The following is a 24,617-nucleotide window of genomic DNA, read 5'->3' on the forward strand; positions in this document are numbered from 1 at the left end:
ATTATCATGATATGACTTTTTTTTAACATATTAAAAAAAAATCATCCCTAAACCAAAGCTACGCCTTGAACTTAGTGATGGAAACTCGGACTCGACTTGAGCTTTATAACTTCACCTGTTATCTGGTAAAACGTGTCCAAAGCATCAAGCATCAAACACTGTCAAGTACTGAAAGTCAACGTCAATCTTGGCTGACTTATTCTTTCATCAGATATACATTTTAAACAGTATTTCATTATTTTTTTGTACATCTGCTTGTGTTTAGACAACAATCAACAATTGAAAAACCTGTTAATGATTCTCACAGTAAGGTATCAAAATGAGTATAATCTGCTATAAGTACTGAAAGTCAGTTATTGCATCAATCGCATCATTTTCAAATGATAAAAGTTGCTGCTGCGAGTGTGTCGTACCTCCAGGATGACCTTCACTCCTCCGGGATGCTTCAGGTCCACAGCGATACTCTGAAATCAGACATCAGGTCAGATCAGAGCTCATTATTAACACTAAGAATCATTATGAGCACACAGTTTGATGTAATAAACTTGAAATGTTTACTGGCAGGATATTAAAGGAGGTTTCTGCCCTTTAACCATGAAACATCTCTAAATATTTTACATCATCAGCTTTCAGATTACTTTTTTGTTTCGGTTGACGCTGAGGAAATAGGCGCTCTCTGTGCCGACAAACGGAGGACCCCACGCTCTGGTGTCATCACCTGCACCTGTTCAACAAAACACACACACAAAAAAAACTCATATGCAGGTGGAAATTCACTGAGTAGACTTTCATAAATGAAAGCTGGAGGAGAAGGGAACAAAAAAAAGAGAAAGAGGGATGATGAAAGGTGGAAAGAAAGTCACAAACAAACTCACCTGGTCTCTCCACTTTGATCACCTCTGCTCCCAGATCTCCCAGGATCATGGTGGCGAAGGGACCAGCCAGAACTCTGAAAACAGTTCAGAATATTTCATTTAAAACCGACAACTCTATCTCCAATCCTACACTTATAAGTACATGAAAACTGAAGTATTCAGACAGTCTCTCGTCCTTCTGCTGAGAATCTTACCGTGTCAAGTCCAACACTCTGACGCCCTCCAGTGGCCGAAGGTTTTCTCCTTTTGAAATCAGTGAATAAAAAAGAAAACACACTGGAGTCATGACATGAGACAACTTTGATCCTCTTATAGTAAATGCTGTTTACTGGCTGATAGACAGACTGGATACTGGACATACATGTGGACACAACTGGAACCAGTCCCATCTGTCAATGAGCAGCTGCCTTTACCAGTAGTGGAGCGACAAATGTAAAGTCTGATGCAAGAGGAAAGGTCACAGGGTCATTAAAAATCTAAAGAGGTCATCTTCTTGGCAGCAGGAATAAGTTCGGGAGATTTCATGAGAATTTGACCAATAGATTTAGTGAATTCAGGTTTACAATTGGGAATTTTTACTCTTTCTTGTTGCTTTTTATTTTAATATTATATCTGTGGTGTAAAACTAGTCTAATACAAATTAGAGCCTGATCGATAAATCAGCTTGGCCCATATATTCTCATTACAGACATATCGCTATCAGCATAAATGTCAGCTGATAAATGACAAGAAATTAAAGTATAGAAAATCCAGATATGTGTTTTGAAACCAGAGAGCATCACCAGTTTATTTTTTCATCTGTTAAACTTCCTGCCCAGTTAAAAAAACTAACTGAAGAGAACCTTATAAAAAAAAGCTAATGAGTTGTGTAAAGAAATTAATACTGGCCGACAAATAATTATCAGATTTCTTAAAATCTGAAATGTTAGTATCAGTATAGGCCTAAAAAATCCTGCATCAGCCGGGTTACAACACAAATATAACAAAAGACAACCTGCTTATAAAATATAACTAGATTTAAATGACGAGTTCACCAAGTTCCAAGTGTGTGTTAAACCAGCAGTCAGGTGTCTGTAATCATTCCTCCTGTTCATACTGGATATTAAAAGATCCTTCAAATGTGCTTTCAATGTAAGTGATGGAGGCCAAAATCCACAGTGTGTCCACACAGTCATTTAAAAGTAGATGTGAAGCTTATTTGAGGTCTGAGTTAGTCATATCAAGTGGATATCTGACACATTTACAGTCTTTTTAGCATCTAATTCCCTCTTTGTGTTTCCTCGGACAGTGTTTCCCTGTTGAGCTGCAGGTGGAAGTATAGTAACAAAAAGAGGAACTTTGGCACTAAGAAGACTGTAACGTTGAAAGATATCTACTTGATTTGACTCATTTGGACGCTGAAGCTTCATATTAGCTTCAGATAAACTTTTAAATACATTTATCCTCCATCACTTCCATTGTAAGGTCATTATGAAGGGATCTTCTAATGGTCAGTATGAACAGAAGGAATGATTACAGCAAGAAAAACAGGTTTCATGTTCATTTGGGCTCCTGACTGTTGGTTTAAGAAACACATGAAGGACTGTGAACTCATCCTTTAATATTCAGACAGAGCACAATCAATCCAAAAGAGATATTAGTGTGTTAGAGCAGCTACTTCACATTAATGAATGAAAACCTCATTTGGGAACATTTGGGAATTGTTTTGCTTGGTCTTTGGCATCATTATGGTTGGCAGGTGAGATTTGTCCATGTTCCACCTGAATGCTGTGATGACGTCAGTTACCACCACACCAAACGCCACTATTGGTCCACATGACAAGCGTCTGTTGAGATTTGGACATTTCATTCGGAAAAGTGGCGGTATTTTAGCAAAATTGAAAGCTTTTGCAAACATTACTTGAATTTGCGTTAATTATTGCGATCGCAATTTCCTACTGTTAGAGTTTAAAATCATAGAATAACTAGAACAGACTAAATAAAATATGAAGATTTTTAATAATCAATAATTGTTATTAAATTATTCCAAGGAGCAGTACACATTCATAATGCTGCTGTGTAATTACAAGATTAATTGATTGATTAATTAATCGATGATGATCAGGAAGAGCTTTTGTTTTTGGCAGTTCTGACCGGAACAGTCTGCACGCAGCGAGCTTGACAGATCTGAGTTAGACTTTGACCAAACACGGCTAGTTAAAGTTTATGTGGCCAGGTAATGTGAGAAGTGTCCTTCCTGCCCTCGTCTTCAGGTATACAGTTATTTTTCAGCAACGACAACTGCTGTATTTGATCATGTGAGGCGTTTGTTTTATCGATTAGCAGATTTATCCATCTGACAGCAGGCTAACGGGGCTGTTTATCTAGCATTAGCCAGCTAGCTTTAGCTCCAGCGCAGTACCTGTTGGTGTGTGTGTCAGCCGCCGTTCACTGACCGGACATCTCACCGGGTTTTTCTTCTGCAACAGCGGCTTGAAACCAGCCGGACAGAGAGCAGGAAAACGGCTTTTTAACACTCTGATAGACGCCGACATTTTCCCACCTGTTAGCGTCAAGTGACACGCGTTGCTATAAGACTTCCGGGCTTCGCTTTTCAAAGTAATAGTCGGGATAATTAAATTAATTCATGGTGCTTTTACTTTTTCAGAGCTGTTTGATTCAGTCACTGATGGAAGAAGTACTCAGACCTTTTACTTCAGTAAAAGTACCAATACAGTAATGTAAAAATACTCCATTACAAGTAAAAGTCCTGCATGAAACATCCTCCTACAGTAAAAGTACATAAGTATTATGAGCTTGATGTAGTTAAAGTATTGCACTAAAAGTACATAAGTATTATGAGCTTGATGTAGTTAAAGTATTGCAGTAAAAGTAGTGGTTTGGTCCCTCTGACTGATATATTACTATATATGACATCATTAGATTATTAATAGTGAAGCATCAGTGTTAGAGCAGCATGTTACTGTTGTAGCTGCTGGAGGTGGAGCTAGTTTCAACTACTTTATATACAGTTAGCCAGTTTAGTCCAGTGGTTCCCAACCTAGGGGTCGGGTCCCTCCAAAGGGTCAGCAGATAAATCTGAGGGGTGGTGAGATGATTAATGGGAGAGGAAAGAAGAAAAAACAAAGTTCTGATACACAAATCTGTTTTCAGTTTTTGGACTTTTTCTCTAATCTTTCATTTTTGCTGAACTATTGGATCATTTGAACATTTATTGAAATGAAAGCATGTGAGAAGTTTAGAGGGAAAAATCACTATTTGGTGGAGCTGTTAACAACTCATAGACATGTGAAATGTGACCCCGACTACACACTGCTTTTTGTAAGACGTCAATAGCCAAAAAGGTTGGAAACCACTGGTTTCATCTTTAACAATGTGTTGTATTTTAAAAGCTTGTTATATTATCCATTGTGTCAAATCTTCATCTGAAAAGTAACTAAAGCTGCAAAATAAATGTAGTGGAGTAGAAAGTACAATATTTCCCTCTGAAATGTAGAAAGTAGCATCACATGGAAATACTCAAGTAAAGTACAAGTACCTCAAAATTGTACTTAAGTACAGTACTTCAGTAAATGTACTGATTTACTTTCCGCCATTTATATTTGGGCCAAGTCTAGCCTCAGTTTGTATCTCCCATGTTATTTGAATCGCAGAGCCTAGCATACATTTTCTAACATATGAATCTCAGATGATGTTTGTAAAGCTCAGTTCTTCTATCACTGTATTCTACGTGCTGCACAATAAAAAAGATATTTACCCTGTTTTCCAAGTTGCATCTCTTGTTCCTGATAGTGTGGAATAAAAATACAATATGGAGTGATTAATGAGTTAGAATAGTAACATAATTTTACACATTTCATATCTTATTGTATTAAATCAATACATGGCCCCTTTTTGTTGGGGGGCCCATTGCCTACTTCTCACGGGAAATTACATATTACTCAATTTGATAGACATGAACCAACATCAAAAGTTTTATTAGTATTTATATTTCTCTGTTAATTTTCATTTACTTCCTCCCGCTCACTATACTCTGCCGATAATAGGCCTTAGCCAGACTTTTCTCCTCTGTAGTTCCCTGGTGGTGGAACGAGTTACCAAACACTGTTAGATCCACACTGTTAGTCCCTCTCAATCTTTAAGAAAAGACTAAAGACCCAGCTCTTTCGTGAGCACCTCTGCACTCTATGGACTGAAGAAAAAAAAAAAGAAATAAAATCTGTTTCCGTGCATTTTATGCACTCTATGCATTGCCTCTGTGCATCGCCTGTTGGCACTTCCGTCCTGTTGGACTTGAACTTAGCTTTATGGTTGGTTATGCTTTGGATAGAGGTGTCTGTTAAATTAAATTGTAAATTGTAATTGTAATGTTTCCAATTGTTGCTTTACTCATATTGTAAACTAATTATCTCACTCTGTTAGGTAGTTGGACATTATTTACTTTTTTCTGACATTTTATAAATCAACATATGATTCAGATATTTAACTGCAACATGTTTCAACCTCTGTGCTGTTCTTCAGGCAACGTGTACGTCAGTTATATTTGTAACATCATGTGACACATTTTCACCAGTTCAGTGATTGCCAACTGGAAGTTAAACATTGACGCTTTACTGGGAACTATTTGCACTTCAAGAGGTTCATTTTTTGCTTCATGTTTGATGCTTTGTAGCTCTGATAAAAGTGCAGTGACACAACAATGGAGGTAAATTAATTCATTCAAATTTAGATTAGTCGATGAATAATTAACATCTGTGATATAAATGCAAACTTTGACATCCCATAATTCTTTTAAGTGTTTTGAAACAATCTTTTTTAATACTCAGGATAACAAATCATTCATAAAGGGGGTTGGACAGAATAAACCATTTACAGTATCCCTGCAGTAAATAGCAGTCCAGTGAGCCTGAAGCTGTTTCTGTTAAAGTTTCAGAGGTGTTGATTGAACTCTTTGGTCATTTCAGAAGTTGTAGTTTGTGCTGTTGTCAAGAAAATATCCAGTTTAAATGTCTCTCAGTCAGTGTTGACTGACTGAACTGCTGAGGCATCAGCAGCTAACAATGCAAAACGTGGCAAACAAAATCTCAAAATCATGACAGTGCTTGACATGATGTCATCATGAAGGCCTCAGTTTTTTTCACACACACACACACACACACACACACATATATATATATATATATATATATATATATATATGTGTGTGTGTGTGTGTATGTATGTATATATATATGTATGTGTGTATGTATATATATATATATATATATATCATAACACAAACATACTATACTGTTATTCAATGAAAATGAATGTCAGAAATGTGGCTTGGTTGCAGACCGTTTCTTCTTGGGCATGTGACATCTTTAATAAATAAGATAAATATAATGAAATATTTTTCTATGTTATGTATAAAGAACAACATGAAATCAACAAATCTCATTCTAAACTGTAATCAAGTCTTTTTATTTAGGTTTTTTGATTTCAGGTTTGTGCTGTTCAAGCAAAGAGAGATGCTCACAAACAAACACAACACACACACACACACACACACACACACACAGTGTTGTCATGTGATTTCCAGTAAATGGAGAGGAGGGGGTGAGCAACAGTTACCTGATACAGGTGTGTGAAAACAGGAAGTGAACAATACAGCTGAAGGCATTCAAACTACAGATTCCATTCTGAGATGACAGAACAGAGCAGGAGGGGGAAAAGTCTGAGGCAGGGTGAGTGTTAATACAACATTATTATTATTTTACTGTCAAACTCTCTGAGCCAGTTGTCTGTTGAGGACTATAGAGAGAAGAAGAGCCACAATGAACTTTGATACAAAGAGACTGAAAGAAAACAGGGAGATACTAACTTGTGGTATTTGCTTGGTATTTTTTTGGAAGTGACTCAACAGACTTGTTTCTCTTGAATCTTGCTTTCTAATCTCACAGTCAGCGTTACCTCTCAGACTGACTGAAGTCAACAAAATGAGTGTTTGTGGTGAGGAAGAGGAGGACGGAGCAGAGTCTCTAATATCCAACTGTCTGTCTATGAAGAGTGACTTGTCTAAAGATGAACCTCCATACTTCAGTAATGAACCTGGACCCCCAGACACAAAGTAAGACAGTGCAGTTTTATTGTATGATTTGTGTTGGAATTTTGATTTGTAAAATATAACAAAAGTCATCTTACCCACTGTGACACTGGCAGAAAGAGAAATTCTTCATCCTTCACTCCTTGAGATGGTTATCTGGAAAAACTGGTGTCAAATTCAAACACACTGCCGCTAAGGGAACTTGTAAATCAGGAAATTCAACTGACTTAAACCATCGGAACAGTTAGACAGGACATTTGCTTAGGTTTTTTCTTTGTTTTTCAACACAATGTATGTTTAACACGAAAACACTTTTTCGTCAGTTTGATAATAAAATAAAAGGAGAAAAATAACTGTTCAGTACTCAAAAACACAAACATACAGCAGAACTGTTGTGTTCATGTGGTATGATTATTCATATCTTTGTGTTTGCAGACGTCAGTACCACAGACAGAGAGCAGTGTCTCCAGTATCCAGCTGTCTGTCTATGAAGAGTGACTTTTCTAAAGATGAACCTCCATACTTCAGTAATGAACCTGGACCCTCTGACACAAAGTAAGAGACTGTTTCTACTGTAAACTGACCTGAGGCAGCATGAGTCTGAGTGAGGAAAATAGTCATTAAATGTTTCCGTGAAGCAGAACCATTATATACAGATATGTATGTCTTTTCTAACAAGTATTTATGCATCAGTGTCCAAATTTTGAATTTACAGTGAATATTCTGAAGTTAAAGTCTGAAAAATGACAAAATCACTTTTGAGTTTAGTATCTATCTTGTACAACTGGTTTTCAAATCATGTTAAGACTCAGAGCAGTGTTTTTTGTATGATTTGTGTTGGAAATTTGATTTGTACAAACAAGTCATCCACCCTATTGTGGCACTGTCACAAGGAGAAATTCTTCATTCTTCACTCCCTGAGATGGTTATCTGGAAAAACTGGTGTCAAATACAAACATACTGCCACTTTGAATCAAGGGAACTTGTAAATCAGGAAATTCAACTGGCTTAAACAATTGGAACAGTTAGACAGGACATTTCCTTAGGTTTTTTCTTTGTTTTTCCACACAATATATGTTTAACTTTTAGAAACCAAAAACACCTCTTCATCAGAGTTTGATAATAAAATAAAAGGAGAAAAATAACTGTTCAGTACTCAAAAACACAAACATACAGCAGAACTGTTGTGTTCATGTGGTATGATTATTCATATCTTTGTGTTTGCAGACGTCAGTACCACAGACAGAGAGCAGTGTCTCCAGTATCCAGCTGTCTGTCTATGAAGAGTGACTTTTCTAAAGATGAACCTCCATACTTCAGTAATGAACCTGGACCCTCTGACACAAAGTAAGAGACTGTTTCTAATGTAAACTGACCTGATGGAAGATGATTCAATGAGTAGGAAGACAAAAATACTCCTTTTCACCTTTTTATAAAGTAAAACTATTGTTGTAGATGTGTTGGTGCATTTCTATGAAGTATTTATACATCTGTGTTCAAAAGTTGAATTCACAGCAAAGATTTGCATATTTGCAATATACGTGTACTCCATATATAAGTATAAAGAGGCAACGTAGGAATTATATATAATCCAAGTCACAGTAGATTTAGTAAAATGGATTGAGATTTCCTGCCCTGCAGTGATGTTAGGACTAGTTGTTGTTTATTGGCTGATTGCTGTGAATGAGAAGGTTCATAATCATGAACAAGGGAGTTTCAGGGGGTCAGTGCTGTTCTATTGGCTACCGTGTAGGCTTGAACTTAATGCAAGTTGTGACAGTGAGCCAGTGGAGGGTAATGAAAAGTGGAGTGACATGAGCTGTTTTTGGTTGATTGAAGACCATTGACAACTGAAGACCCCTCTGCTGGTTAAGTTCTTGCCCTGACATCTATCAGTCATCTCAAAAAGCTGGTGTCCTAACAAAAACATACTGTACAGCAGCTTTGCAACAAGGGAAGATAGAGGAAAAACAGTTGACGATCTCAACCCAGAAAGACAGTTAGAAGGAGCATTTCTTCTTTTTTCTTTGTGTGAAAACATCTTGATTCAAACATTTAACTTTTGGAGGCCAAATTGGCTTTTTCATCAAAGAAGTCAGAAATAAATGAAAGACACTGACAAAAACATATATAACTGCTCTGTGATCAAAAATAAAAACATACGGCAGAACTGTTGTACTCAAGTTATGATTATTCATATCTTTGTGTTTGCAGAGGTCAGTACCACAGACAGAGAGCAGTGTCTCCAGTATCCAGCTGTCTGTCTATGAAGAGTGACTTTTCTAAAGATGAACCTCCATACTTCAGTAATGAACCTGGACCCTCTGACACAAAGTAAGAGACTGTTTCTACTGTAAACTGACCTGAGGCAGCATGAGTCTGAGTGAGGAAAATAGTCATTAAATGTTTCTGTGAAGCAGAACCATTATATACAGATATGTATGTCTTTTCTAACAAGTATTTATGCATCAGTGTCCAAATTTTGAATTTACAGTGAATATTCTGAAGTTAAAGTCTGAAAAATGACAAAATCTCTTTTGAGTTTAGTATCCATCTTGTACAACTGGTTTTCAAATCATGTTAAGACTCAGTGCAGTGTTTTTTGTATGATTTGTGTTGGAAATTTGATTTGTATAAACAAGTCATCCACCCTATTGTGGCACTGTCACAAAGAGAAATTCTTCATTCTTCACTCCCTGAGATGGTTATCTGGAAAAACTGGTGTCAAATACAAACATACTGCCACTTTGTATCAAGGGAACTTGTAAATCAGGAAATTCAACTGGCTTAAACAATTGGAACAGTTAGACAGGACATTTCCTTAGGTTTTTTCTTTGCAACACAATATATGTTTAACTTTTAGAAACCAAAAACACCTCTTCATCAGAGTTTGATAATAAAATAAAAGGAGAAAAATAACTGTTCAGTACTCAAAAACACAAACATACAGCAGAACTGTTGTGTTCATGTGGTATGATTATTCATATCTTTGTGTTTGCAGACGTCAGTACCACAGACAGAGAGCAGTGTCTCCAGTATCCAGCTGTCTGTCTATGAAGAGTGACTTTTCTAAAGATGAACCTCCATACTTCAGTAGTGAACCTGGACCCTCTGACACAAAGTAAGAGACTGTTTCTACTGTAAACTGACCTGATGGAAGATGATTCAATGAGTAGGAAGACAAAAATACTCCTTTTCACCTTTTTATAAAGTAAAACTATTGTTATAGATGTGTTGATGCATTTATATGAAGTATTTACACATCTGTGTTCAAAAGTTGAATTCACAGCAAAGATTTGCATATTTGCAATATACATGTACTCCATATATAAGTATAAAGAGGCAACGTAGGAATTATATATAATCCAAGTCACAGTAGATTTAGTAAAATGGATTGAGATTTCCTGCCCTGCAGTGATGTTAGGACTAGTTGTTGTTTATTGGCTGATTGCTGTGAATGAGAAGGTTCATAATCATGAACAAGGGAGTTTCAGGAGGTCAGTGCTGTTCTATTGGCTACTGTGTAGGCTTGAACTTAATGCAAGTTGTGACAGTGAGCCAGTGGAGGGTAATGAAAAGTGGAGTGACATGAGCTGTTTTTGGTTGATTGAAGACCATTGACAATTGAAGACCCCTCTGCTGGTTAAGTTCTTGCCCTGACATCTATCAGTCATCTCAAAAAGCTGGTGTCCTAACAAAAACATACTGTACAGCAGCTTTGCAACAAGGGAAGATAGAGGAAAAACAGTTGACGATCTCAACCCAGAAAGACAGTTAGAAGGAGCATTTCTTCTTTTTTCTTTGTGTGAAAACATCTTTATTCAAACATTTAACTTTTGGAGGCCAAATTGGCTTTTTCATCAAAGAAGTCAGAAATAAATGAAAGACACTGACAAAAACATATATAACTGCTCTGTGATCAAAAATAAAAACATACGGCAGAACTGTTGTACTCAAGTTATGATTATTCATATCTTTGTGTTTGCAGAGGTCAGTACCACAGACAGAGAGCAGTGTCTCCAGTATCCAGCTGTCTGTCTATGAAGAGTGACTTTTCTAAAGATGAACCTCCATACTTCAGTAATGAACCTGGACCCTCTGACACAAAGTAAGAGACTGCTTCTACTGTAAACTGACCTGAGGCAGCATGAGTCTGAGTGAGGAAAATAGTCATTAAATGTTTCTGTGAAGCAGAACCATTATATACAGATATGCATGTCTTTTCCAACAAGTGTTTATGCATCAGTGTCCAAACTTTGAATTTACAGTGAATATTCTGAAGTTAAAGTCTGAAAAATGACAAAATCTCTTTTCAGTTTAGTATCTATCTTGTACAACTGGTTTTCAAATCACGTTAAGACTCAGTGCAGTGTTTTTTGTATGATTTGTGTTGGAAATTTGATTTGTACAAACAAGTCATCCACCCTATTGTGGCACTGTCACAAAGAGAAATTCTTCATTCTTCACTCCCTGAGATGGTTATCTGGAAAAACTGGTGTCAAATACAAACATACTGCCACTTTGTATCAAGGGAACTTGTAAATCAGGAAATTCAACTGACTTAAACCATTGGAACAGTTAGACAGGACATTTCCTTAGGTTTTTTTTCTTTGTTTTTCAACACAATATATATTTAACTTTTAGAAACCAAAAACACCTCTTCATCACAGTTTGATAATAAAATAAAAGGAGAAAAATAACTGTTCAGTACTCAAAAACACAAACATATAGCAGAACTGTTGTGTTCATGTGGTATGATTATTCATATCTTTGTGTTTGCAGACGTCAGTACCACAGACAGAGAGCAGTGTCTCCAGTATCCAGCTGTCTGTCTATGAAGAGTGACTTTTCTAAAGATGAACCTCCATACTTCAGTAATGAACCTGGACCCTCTGACACAAAGTAAGAGACTGTTTCTAATGTAAACTGACCTGATGGAAGATGATTCAATGAGTAGGAAGACAAAAATACTCCTTTTCACCTTTTTATAAAGTAAAACTATTGTTGTAGATGTGTTGGTGCATTTCTATGAAGTATTTATACATCTGTGTGCAAAAGTTGAATTCACAGCAAAGATTTGCATATTTGCAATATACGTGTACTCCATATATAAGTATAAAGAGGCAACGTAGGAATGATATATAATCCAAGTCACAGTAGATTTAGTAAAATGGATTGAGATTTCCTGCCCTGCAGTGATGTTAGGATTAGTTGTTGTTTATTGGCTGATTGCTGTGAATGAGAAGGTTCATAATCATGAACAAGGGAGTTTCAGGAGGTCAGTGCTGTTCTATTGGCTACTGTATAGGCTTGAACTTAATGCAAGCTGTGACAGTGAGCCAGTGGAGGGTAATGAAAAGTGGAGTGACATGAGCTGTTTTTGGTTGATTGAAGACCATTGACAATTGAAGACCCCTCTGCTGGTTAAGTTCTTGCCCTGACATCTATCAGTCATCTCAAAAAGCAGGTGTCTTAACAAAAACATACTGTACAGCAGCTTTGCAACAAGGGAAGATAGAGGAAAAACAGTTGACGATCTCAACCCAGAAAGACAGTTAGAAGGAGCATTTCTTCTTTTTTCTTTGTGTGAAAACATCTTTATTCAGACATTTAACTTTTGGAGGCCAAATTGGCTTTTTCATCAAAGAAGTTAGAAATGAATGAAAGACACTGACAAAAAAATATATAACTGCTCTATGCTAAAAAAACAAATGTTTGTGTTCGCAGAGGTCAGTACCACAGACAGAGAGCAGTGTCTCCAGTATTCAGCTGTCTGTCTATGAAGAGTGACTTGTCAAAAGATGAACCTCCCTACTTCAGTAATGAACCTGGACCCTCAAAATTAAGGTAAGAGACTGTTTCTGCTAGGGCTGGCCGATATCACCTAAAGTCAATATCACGATAAATTGTCACATTTACCTTGGTAATAATTCACCAAATGATATTTTATTTAATGCACCTGTGTACAAGATTCTCCATCTCACAGTGGAGCTCTTATCAGTTATTTGTACTGAAAATAAACATAAAATCCTGGGTTATGACTGAGTCATATTTATTTATCATATTCAGTAGTCAAAAACATTTTTAGGTATTTGTTTGCTAAAACAGGAATTCAAAGTAAAATATGGCTCCATTTAACATATCTTGCGAATGTCAAAATAAGCAGTATCAATAGATTTGAATAACATTTATGAAAAAGACTTCTGTAATATCATTATCTTATGAGCTGAATCTTTTAACAAGCCTCCAGACTGTGGTCAGGAAGCACAGGAGAGACTGATTTATAGGTCTAAGTTGTGTCTAACTTCAGACTGTATTTCCCTTTAGCTTTGTTTTGTCCTGTGTTTGTTCGTTGTGCCCATATGACCGACAAAACATCTTTTTTCTGTGCCAGCTTGTTCTCATCTGCACCCGTCCTGAGCTGCATTTGTGACTTGAATTGTTTGTCTTCACTGGACACATATGGTTAATTACATCACTTTGAACTGCAAGTAGAATGAATTTAACAAACATATTGATATGACTAAAATTAGGTTGGTTAGAGAGTCATAGTGTCAATTTCGGTTACTACTCCCAGCCCTAGTTTCTACTATAACCTGACCTGAGGGAAGATAATTCAATTAATGAGATACTTATAGTATCTTGATATAAAGGAAATATTTTACAACCAAATGCATCTAGACAATGTAGAGCTATGCATGTTGCCTTTAGATGCCAGCCAAGCCTCCTCATCTTGCTAAATGCTGGCAAAATTAACAATGAGCAGGAGTTATAAGATTCAATTAAGAATAGTAAGGTTTTAACATGAGCCAAATGTTTTGAGCAAAATATTTTCTAATGTTTAACTAAATAGCATATGGAGAAAAGTTGTAAATGTGCCTAGTTATCCCTTACTGTTTTCATGCTGCCAATATTACAGGGAAGCCTTGGATGAGAGTCAAGCCACAGTATTACCTGGGCCCATTTTCCTCAAGTGCTCATAATCACTCCCAGGAATTCTGCTAAAAGTGACCATAGAACTAAAAATATTCCAACTTCAGAGAAGGACCAAGGACCCTATTTTCATGGAGACAACGACCAGCGCAAGCAGCACTATGACTGTTTGTTATTTTTCTGACCTTGAAATTCACTTTGCCTGTCTGTGTGATATTTTGGTGCCTAGCACAGAGCGCACGCTGCACAAGCAGAAACAAACAGGTGTGAGGTTCAAATGAGGCAGTGCAAAGCCAGTTGTTGGTATTTTGGTGGTAAATGGGTCCTTCAACATTCAAATGAGAACTGAACCATGTCTGTTTTGGCGCAAAGTCACTCTGCTGCCAATCTGTTATTTTATTAACAAGAGGAGGCTACATACGTTGAGTAAATGTGCTGCAATAACAGAATAAAGCTTGAAATGTAAATAAACTATTTTAATTGAACACATTCAACCAGTAGATACATTTAAATTGGCATGAAAAAATAACAGATTAAGCAGTCTGCATTTATCTATATTAGTATGGGTGATTCTTACAGTATTTGTCATCCACAAGTGTTTAATGCTGTATGAAAACCTCATGCAGTACATTAAATGCCTGCAGCCATCTCAAGGCAGCAGCACAGACATGTTGTTACATGTTGATATACCATGCAGAAGACAGACTGAAACATGACTGGCAACTGTGCAGACCAGTTTACCCACCAATCACTATTCCATATTGTTTCACAGGTCACTGGCTTGCTTGTTTGTGATTCTTTTTAATTTGATTTTGATGTCAGTTCAACTTCTGAAGCAGTGAGGAATGAGGATGACAGCAAGTGGAGGTGAATCATGCTCCTGGATAAACTGATTTTAATGAGTATAGTTAGATTTTTGCCTCACTGTGTCTTTAGGTTTCAGCTGCTGCAACATGCTTTGGAGGACTTTGTTTTCTGATCAGTTAGAGTGATTTTCCTTTTATCTCCACAGAAAGAGGAAGAGGAGTGGTGTTTCTGTAAAGGAGCAGCTGTCCTGCTGTTATTTGTGTCAGAATGTCCTGAAGGATCCAGTCTCTACCAGCTGTGGACACTGGTTCTGCAGACAGTGCATCACCTCATACGGGAACCAGTCTGCTACATCAGGAGACTCCTCCTGTCCCCAGTGCGGAAAAAGATCCAGAAGTAATAACAACAACAACAACAACAATAATAATAATAATAATAATAATCATAATAATAATAATAATGATAATAACAACTTTATTTTTATAGCACTTTTCAATTTTTTACATGCACCAAATGCTTCACATCAAAAAATACATAAAATGAACATAAAAACATGTAAATGTACATAAGATGGAAAATAAAACCCACTTGATAAAATAAATAAGAATAAGATAAAATAAAGTAAATACAATACATAGAATACATACTTAAGTGGTGGTGATTTATTCACTTAATAAGTGAATACTCAGACAGTATTTCACCATGTGTGCACAATCTGTAAGTCAGCGCCCAGGTCTCTGAAGCCATAAGCAAACAGAACCTCCTTTTTCCCAACGGACACAGACTCCCTGCCAGTCTTGATAAACCTCTTTCAGTTTACCCCAGATCGTCTTCCCACAGCACTGTGGGTCTTTTCTGTGTGAAGCTGCCCCAGAAAAAAAAAAAAAACAAGATTTATATCCTCAGATTTAATCCAGGGAGTTAATTTCCCCAGATTATTATACAGTATCCATTTAAGAGGTTGATCACTGTAACTGTGATCACTATAAGCAGTTTCCACTGTATCACAAATAAAAATATTTCATCTTTACTTCTTTTTTATTCTGTAATTAATTACTTAAATATTATTAATAGTTATTGTGTAGGTAATGAATAGACCAAGCAGATTTTCTTTGTCTAATGTTGTATTTTGTCCTCTCTTTCAGCAGAAAGTGGTCTGCAGGAGGTTTTAGATGAACATAAGATCAGTCTGAGGAGGAGATGTGAATGTGTGACTGAAGGAACTGATGAAGCAGGAAGTGAAACCCTCCTCAACAGAATCTACACTGAGCTCTACATCACAGAGGGACAGAGTGAAGATGTCAATACCCAACATGAGGTGAGGCAGCTTGAGACAGCTTCCAAGATGAAGACTCTCCATGACACTCCAATCAAATGTCATGACATCTTTAAAGTCTTACCCGACCAACAGAGACACATCAGAGTCGTTCTCACGAACGGTGTAGCTGGCGTTGGAAAAACCTTCTCAGTGCAGAAGTTCACTCTGGACTGGGCAGAGGGCTTGGAAAACCAAGATGTCAGTCTGGTGATTCTGCTTTCTTTCAGGGAGCTGAACTTGATCAAAGATGAGCAGTACAGTCTCCTCATGCTGATCCATGTTTTCCATCCAACATTACAGAAGGTCACAGCAGAGAAGCTCACTGTCTGTAAAGTTTTGTTCATCTTTGACGGCCTGGATGAAAGCAGACTCTCATTAGATTTCAAAAGCAGAAAGGTCATGTCTGATGTCTCACAGAAGTCATCAGTCAACGTGCTGTTGACAAACCTCATTAAGGGGAAGCTGCTTCCCTCGGCTCTCATCTGGATAACTTCCCGACCTGCAGCAGCCAATCAGATCCCTCGAACATGTGTTGACAGGGTAACAGAAGTACGAGGCTTCACTGACGCTCAGAAGGAGGAGTACTTCAGGAGGAGATTCAGTGATGAAGAGCTGTCCAGCAGAATCATCTCACACATCAAGACATCCAGGAGCCTCCACATCATGTGTCACATCCCAGTCTTCTGCTGGATCACTGCTATGGTTCTGGAGCACATGTTGATTACAGACCAGAGAGGAGAGCTGCCCAAGACCTTGACTGAAATGTACTCACACTTCCTGCTGGTTCAGACAAAGAGAAAGAAGCACAAGTATGATGAGGGACATGAGATGAGTCCACAGGAGCTGACGGAGGCTGACAGGGAAGTTCTTCTGAAGCTGGGGAGGCTGGCATTTGAACATCTGGAGAAAGGAAACATCATGTTCTACCAAGAAGACCTGGAGCAGTGTGGTCTTGATGTCACAGAGGCATCTGTGTTATCAGGAGTTTGTACAGAGATCTTCAAAAGAGAGAGTGTGATCTTCCAGAAAACAGTCTACTGCTTCATTCATCTGAGCATTCAAGAGTTTCTGGCTGCAGTTTACATGTACCACTGTTACACCAACAGGAAGACAGAGGTACTCCAGGACTTCCTGGGAAAAAACTACAGTTACTCATCTCTGGATGTCTTCCTGAGTAGAGCCATGGACAAATCTCTGGGAAGTAAAAATGGCCACCTGGACCTGTTTGTTCGCTTCCTTCATGGCCTCTCTCTGAAGTCCAGTCAGAGTCTCTTAGGCCTGCTGGGTCAGACAGAAAACAGTCCAGATATTATCCAGAAAGCCATCAACAAGCTGAAGCAGAAGAAGATCAACATCTCTCCTGACAGAAGCATCAACATCTTCCACTGCCTGATGGAGATGAATGACCGCTTAGTACATCAGGAGATCCAAGAGTTCCTGAAGTCAGAGAACAGATCAGAGAAGGAACTCTCTGACATCCACTGCTCAGCTCTGGCCTACATGTTGCAGATGTCAGAGGAGGTCTTGGATGAGTTGGACCTAAATAAGTACAACACATCAGAGGAGGGACGACTGAGACTGATCCCAGCTGTGAGAAACTGCAGAAAGGCTCAGTAAGTCCAGATGTGATTATCAACTTTATAAAGCTGCCTTCTCATCTGAAGCCATCGGTATTGCAGTAAAAATACAGACTTCACACACGCAGACAATAAAAATTACACACTCTTAAAATTCTCTTAAATTAGTGTTAATCCTGCTTATTGAAATACGTTTCCACACATCCTGGAAAACCTGGAAATTTAAAGCATTTTTCAGTACAGGGCAATACCTTTTAAAATGTGATTGTCTTAGCTGATATTATCTAAAAAAATGTTGACCCTTCCCCCCAAAATTTTATTTGTTAAAAAAAAGATGTTCAATGAAAATTAGTTAACAGGAACAATCAGCATGTAGTGTCTCTTGTTTCTCTTCACAGTTGTTGTTGTTGTTGTTCTTCAGCTATAAATGAATGAATTCATTGAGTTACATTTTCTTTTTGGATGGTTTTTCAGAACAAACCACTGCACGCACAAGGGCAGCTATAGCCAAACCCTGCCTCTGTTTCTGCTCCATTGTTCCTCTTGTAAATTTCCGCCAGGAGCAGGATGGGAATATAATCTCAAAATGAATTTAGTTGTAGTCTTGCAAATAGTGACCCTGTAAGATCCTGTCTTTGCAAATTCTTAGTCTGTGACTAAACTCAGGGACTTATAACACATTGTTTTTAGAGGTGAGATGGTGTGAGTCTTTTAAAAGTACTTTCAAAGTCTTCTAGTGTATAAATTTTAGTTGAAAGGGCATCAAGGTTCAAACAGAGTAAATTATTAGTTGCATATGGATCTTGGCTCAACAGCATTCAGTTACCTTATTTCAACTATTTCAACTAATATAGTAAATTTAAACAGTCATTGAAATGCTGTTAAAACATGTTGACTATATGTGGCTTGTTTAAAAGACTCACTTTCAAACTACATTTAGTTTGCAGTCTGCACCACAATCCTGCTCACTCAGAAATGTGAAACTGACTCAAAAGGGCCTGAACAGACCAAAGTTTCTGGCTAACAATATTTGCTCAAATGAGTTCTGTAGTAAGTTGAGGGAAGATCAGAGTGAACTGGGTGTGCAATTTCCCAACTCTCATAAAACCCCAGAAAATAGGCATTGTCATACCCTGATTGGCCAAGAGGAGAATGCACTCAGCTGCTCTCAATTACTATTTGGCAGCCACTCTCCACCCCCTGCACAACAGGTGATCTGCATAACCCTCCCATTTCCTCAGAGGGATTTTGACATTAAGCTACATGAATTTGGAACAGGTAAATGACAGCAAGTCCCAAGAATGGGTGACTGCTACACATTGTGGACATTGTAGAAGCTTAAATGCAGCTTGGTTTTCTCTCCCTTCATCTGCAAGATTAAACCATAACAGTGAATCCCATTAAAGGGGGAGAAATGAGAGAGAAAGAAAAGAATTACTGAATAACTGAACCTTGATTTGCTGGGTAAATCACAACTAGCGGCTTATATTTTCATGTGTAGACACTTTGATGTGTAGATAGGAAGAGCTCGGGTTTCAACCACCAACCTTGTGATAATGGCTGACCAGCTCTGCCAGCAGAGGTAAAGCCCAATGTTAATCTGTTTTTGTGATAAAAATGTTTGATGTTATTATATTTTAAATGTTATATTATCTGTAATTACAGACTTGTTAAATGTCAACTCTCGACGACTCACTGTGAAGTTGTGGCCTCAGCTCTGAAGTCCAACCCCTCCCATCTCAGAGAGCTGGATATGAGTGAAAACAGCCTGCAGGATTCGGGAGTGACACTGCTATCTGCTGGACTGGATAGTCCAAACTGTAGACTGGAGACTCTGAGGTCAGTTCACCTGACTATTTTCCTCTTGTACATCTTATATGTATATATATATATATATATATATATATATATATATATATATATATATATATATATATATATATATAAAATTATATTTGAAACTTGTCTTGAAACAAGTGTTTATTCCTTGGCTTCTAACTCAGTATGAGAGTTCCATTTCATTGTCTTTTTGTCTGTCAAACTGGTCTTTGTGTCTTTATTGTGTTTATGACTTTTGTTATCTTGATTGTACAGCACAACTGTCACAACTGTTTTTGTTTTTGTGTGCTTTATAAATACATTTGAGTTGAGATGCGTATATTTACCTAATTATTCAAATCCATAACATAAGTTTCCAATTTAGTTTTATTCAGTTGTTTTTCACAAATCACTAAAAGACTTTTATTTAATTTGTAAGAAAACTATACAGTTTATTGGACAATTTACTAACAAGACCACACCAAAATAGTTTATTTGGTTTGACAGTTGAATGAGGGTTGTGTGTGGTGGGATGATTGAGGGTCAAGGAGAGAATTGACAGGGGTTGAGTGGGAGAGGATGAATGGGGGTCATGATGCATCTGGAATGTTGAGGAATCCAGAGAGCAAGATTCAGAATGAGGGCAAATCTCAACAAGGTTTGGCTTCATCATCCCCCAAGGTTAGCTTCAAATAATGAGGTGAGAGCAGCATTTCGTTGTGCTCTGTCCACCATTTCAAATCTTTGTATTGCTGCTCTGATGCTCGCTTTCTTTCTGACTGTTGAGCTCCTGCAGAACTCCCAAGTCTGAAAGCCTGTTGTCTTACTATGACAACCCACAACCGCAAAGTGGCTCAATTCTGTTTTATTTTCTAAAACCTAATATAAAATATAGTTAATGTAAATGTTACAGATTTTTTTTAATTTGGTGAAATGTTAAAAGCAAACAATAGATGAACAATGATGATTAATCTTGTGGCACCCCTGCTCCGTCAAAACAGCACATCTGGGTAATACAGCACCCACTTTGGGAGCCACTGGTCTAAGATTCCTTGTCTGATTGCTTTAGGTGGGTTCAAAAGGACTTGGATATGACTTTAGGTTGGAGGAAAATACAGGGTGAGAGAGGTCAAACTGATCAGTCTTACTTTGTGTGAAATATGAGGGTGTCTGGGGAGTGGATGGAAAATATCCGAGAGGCTTGTGTGCTGGTTCATGATATGATGTCAGTTAAAGTAAATGATGGGATGAAGGAGCATAGAAGGGTGGGATAAAGGAGGGTCAAAGGTTGGGCAGGGGTTAGGCACGTCTATATAGATAAACACAGGTGAGAGGGGCGTGGTCTTGTTCCTGAACCTCAGTTATGTTAACTCCATTTCTCTGTAAGAACAAATCAATACTTATAATTTTGTACATGTGTGTAGCACACTTCTATGAACCGAGTGAAAAAAAGTTCAAGTTCATAGCATTTCCAGGAATAATGTCTTTTATATTAAACATTTAGAACATACTATTTTGCAGGAATGTATATGTGAAGTCTCTCTCACACATAGACAAAGCAAATCATATTTCCAAATGAAGTTTGTATTGTTAGTCGTGTCTGAGCTGCCACCAATGACAAGTGACACTTAATCATGTGCATGATGCTTCCAGTCAGAAAAAGATGTCACTTTATATAGCTGCTCCACCAGTAAACAGGAGCGTAAATATGGCACTGAAGGCATATTTGTAATGGATGATTCTATCTTAGATTTAGGATTAGGAGAACATGTTTCTCAACGTGATCAGTGCGCATGAATATGTGTCTGAATGTTGTGGTGACATTTGGATGATGAGATTTCATATTGTGAAACACTAAATGATTTCAAGCAAGAACTTTATCTTCTAAAGTGACATCATTTATCCTTTATTCAGATTGAGTTGGTGCAGTTTTTCAGAGAGCAGCTGTCCCTCTCTGGTCTCAGCTCTTAAGTCCAACCCCTCCCATCTGAGAGAGCTGGATGTGAGCATCAACGAGCTGCAGGATTCAGGAGTGAAGCTGCTGTGTGATTTTCTGGAGAGTCCACACTGTAGCACAGAGACTTTGAGGTCAGATACCTTTTTTACCTCTGTGTTAAGATTAATATGACGTGAAAGTTGTTGTGACACTAAACTGCAGACACAAGGATGATGTTATGTTAATCCACACTGAGTATCTTAATGTTAAAGTCTATTTTCCTCTTCAGTGGATTAATCCATTGACTGTGTCAGAGCTGCAGATCAAAAACCTTCATATAACAAAAAAAAAAAAAACAGAAATATGCTGCACTGGTGCATTGATCTCAAATGTCTTAAACAGTTGATTTTCCACCTTAAATTGAACTTTATGTAAATATGAATAAAGACAAAGACATTCATGTCTTCCCAATTATTAAACAATAAAAATATATTCAGTATCTGCTTGTTCTAAACATTTATGACTGAAATATTAAAACTAAAGATGACATGATTTTTATGGCTTCATCATTCCATAAAATAGAAACATTGTAGATGTCTGTAGAATAAATATGTTCATATTTCTCCAAAATCCATTCTGACATATTTGGTATCTTTGTAAACTTTTGGATGTTGAGTAGAATCTGAAATAAAAGGGTCTGAAATAAAGTTTGTATAGATGAAGTCACTGGGGGAGCTGCAGGGTTTAAGAGGTGAACTCACTACGTCTTTATTGAAGTAGCAGCATTTTGTCATTAATATCAATCAGAGCTCTTTTTCACTGTATTTGTATTTAATCTGTAATTAATCTGTATTTGTATTTGTATTTAATCTGTATTTAATCTGTAATTGTATTTGTTTTTAATCTGCATCCAGTTAAATTCAGGTGTTTGGACTTTCCATTTTCAATTTTCACATTCTAAACCTTCTTCAAATCTGAATAGATTATGAAACATTGAATGATTTCAAGCAGGGACATTGTCTTCTAAAGTGACATCATTTATTTTTTATTTCAGTTTGAATTGGTGCAGTTTGTCAGAGAGCAGCTGTGCTTCTCTGGCCTCAGCTCTGAAGTCCAACCCCTCCCATCTGAGAGAGCTGGATCTAAGTGGAAACAAGCTGCAGGATTCGGGAGTGAAGCTGCTGTGTGATTTTCTGGAGAGTCCACACTGTAGCCTGGAGACTCTGAGGTCAGGCACCATTTTTTTACTTGTGTGTTGAGATGAATATGATTTTAAAGTTGTGGTGACACTAAACTGCAGACATAAGATATTATGTAGATCCACAGTGAGTATGTTAATAGTAAAGTCTATTTTCTTCTTCAGGGGTTTAGTTCATTGAGTGTGTCAGAGCAATGTTTAGCTGAAGATTTAAAATCTTAATATGACAAGAAAATGCTGCCCTCATACATTCATATCTCATTACTTAAACAATTGATTTTCACTTGGCTGCAAAACAAGAGTGTCTATAGATGGAGTCACTGGTGTAGCTGTAGAGTTTAAGAGGTGAACTCACTACAACCTTATTGAAGTAAATGGACTGCATTTATATAGCACCTTTTTAGTCTTCCAACCAATCAAAACACTTTACATACCACATTCACCCATTCACACACACATACACTGATGGCACAGCCTTCGGTGAGCAATTTGGGGTTCAGTATTTTGCCCAAGGACATTTCAACATGCAGAGTGGAGGAGCCAGGGATTGAACCACTGATCTTCCGATTTGTGGAGGACCCACTCTACCTTCTGAGCTACAGCTGCCCCATGCAGCATGTTGTCATTAATATTGATGAGAACTTTTTTTTAAAATCTGCATCCTGTTGGGTTCAAGTGTTTGGAGTTTCCATTTACCAAACTTCTACATGCTAAACCTTCTTCAGCTCAGAGCAGATTATTAAACATTGAATGATTTCAAGCAAGAACTTTTTCTTCTAATGTGACATCATTTATTCTGTATTCAGATTGAGTTACTGCAATTTGTCAGAGGTCAGCTGTGCTTCTTTGGCCTCGGCTCTGAAGTCCAACCCTTCCCATATGAGAGAGCTGGAGCTTAGTGGAAACAAGCTGCAAGATTCAGGAATGAAGCTGCTGTGTGACTTTCTGGAGAGTCCACACTGTAGACTGAAGACTCTGAGGTCAGACACTGTTTTTTACTTCTGTGCTGAGATTAATATGATGTGAAAGTTGTGGTGACACTAAACTGCAGACATAAAGATGATATTATGTTGATCCACACTGGATATGTTAATGGTAAAAGCTTATTTTCTTCCTCATTTTCTTCCACTTAGTTCATTGACTGTGTCAGTGTAATGTTGAACTGCACACTTAAAAACTTCATATGACAAAGGAAATGCTGCACCGTTGCATTAATTTCTAATGTCTTAAACATCTGATCTTCAGAATCAGAATCAGAATAATCTTTTATGACCAAGCATGTTTACACATACAAGGAATTTGTCTTGTGTTTAGTGGCTCTTACTGTACTTACAGAAATAATAAATACTTACAGAAATACTCAGAAATAACAACACAACAATCTTCAGGAAACCATTTCTGTGAATTGTAAGCAGGAAGTGAAGAGTGCAAGGGGAGTTGAGATAGATATTAGATGGTAAAGGATATACAGTAGTGAGTGGTATGTACGGCATACTTGTATTTGTACTTGTATTATATTTGTATTTTAGACTAAATAGATACATGTAATTTATAGGTGCAGTGGGTATTATAGCGTTCCAGGGTTGTTGCACAGTGCCACAGTGAGTTAACTGTTCATAAGTGTGACAGTGGTGGGGGAGGAACTGTTCCTGTGTCTAGTGGTTTTGGTGTACAGTGTTCTGTCGCGCCGGTGTCCAGTGGTTTTGGTGTACAGTGTTCTGTCACGCCTACCAGAGGGGAGAATTTGGAACAGGTTATTTCCAGGGTGTCTGCAGTGATTTTCCGGTCCGCACCAATAATCTTTTCTGCAGACCTGACTGTCCGTTGTTATCTGTTCTTGCCCTGTTTGGTGGCTGATTCCAAACCAGACAGTGATGGAAGTGCAGAGAACAGACTCAGGTTGTCTTTCCTGAGCTGGTGCAGGAAGTACATTTTCAGCTTGGTCTTTTTGATGACTGTGTTCATGTTGGACTCTTGCTTTAGGTCCTGGGAGATTGAAGAACCCAGAAACCTGAGGGAGTTCACAGCCAACACAGTGCTGTTGAGTATGGTGAGGGGGGGCAGTGATGA

General features: G+C 37.7%; 2 protein-coding genes across 8 annotated transcripts in view; one reads left to right on the forward strand and one right to left on the reverse strand.

Moving 5' to 3' along the window:
- The window catches only part of sugct (succinyl-CoA:glutarate-CoA transferase), a 121,484-nt gene extending 117,931 nt beyond the window's left edge, over positions 1–3,553 (reverse strand). For 4 of the 7 annotated variants that reach the window (XM_042399768.1, XM_042399772.1, XM_042399770.1 and 1 more), the window contains exons 1-5: positions 3,277–3,553; positions 1,070–1,118; positions 876–949; positions 639–724; positions 414–464 (exon numbers count right to left, since the gene is read on the reverse strand). In XM_042399768.1, coding sequence (XP_042255702.1) covers positions 414–464; positions 639–724; positions 876–949; positions 1,070–1,118; positions 3,277–3,409 — 393 coding nt within the window. In that variant the 5' untranslated portion in view covers positions 3,410–3,553. The remainder of the gene's footprint in view (positions 1–413; positions 465–638; positions 725–875; positions 950–1,069; positions 1,119–3,276) is intronic. The other 3 variants (XM_042399765.1, XM_042399771.1, XM_042399766.1) reach the window with 2 other exon arrangements.
- Positions 3,010–24,617, forward strand: part of LOC121888315 (NACHT, LRR and PYD domains-containing protein 14-like) — a 30,623-nt gene continuing 9,015 nt past the window's right edge. Inside the window, exons 1-14 of the mRNA XM_042399763.1 lie at positions 3,010–3,127; positions 6,512–6,601; positions 6,818–6,984; positions 7,396–7,515; positions 8,188–8,307; positions 9,175–9,294; positions 9,962–10,081; positions 10,949–11,068; positions 11,743–11,862; positions 12,688–12,807; positions 14,906–15,096; positions 15,846–17,631; positions 19,261–19,434; positions 23,354–23,527. Coding sequence (XP_042255697.1) covers positions 6,854–6,984; positions 7,396–7,515; positions 8,188–8,307; positions 9,175–9,294; positions 9,962–10,081; positions 10,949–11,068; positions 11,743–11,862; positions 12,688–12,807; positions 14,906–15,096; positions 15,846–17,631; positions 19,261–19,434; positions 23,354–23,527 — 3,296 coding nt within the window. The 5' untranslated portion in view covers positions 3,010–3,127; positions 6,512–6,601; positions 6,818–6,853. The remainder of the gene's footprint in view (positions 3,128–6,511; positions 6,602–6,817; positions 6,985–7,395; positions 7,516–8,187; positions 8,308–9,174; positions 9,295–9,961; positions 10,082–10,948; positions 11,069–11,742; positions 11,863–12,687; positions 12,808–14,905; positions 15,097–15,845; positions 17,632–19,260; positions 19,435–23,353; positions 23,528–24,617) is intronic.

Source organism: Thunnus maccoyii, chromosome 21 (assembly GCF_910596095.1).
Source record: "Thunnus maccoyii chromosome 21, fThuMac1.1, whole genome shotgun sequence".
NCBI lineage: Eukaryota > Metazoa > Chordata > Actinopteri > Scombriformes > Scombridae > Thunnus > Thunnus maccoyii.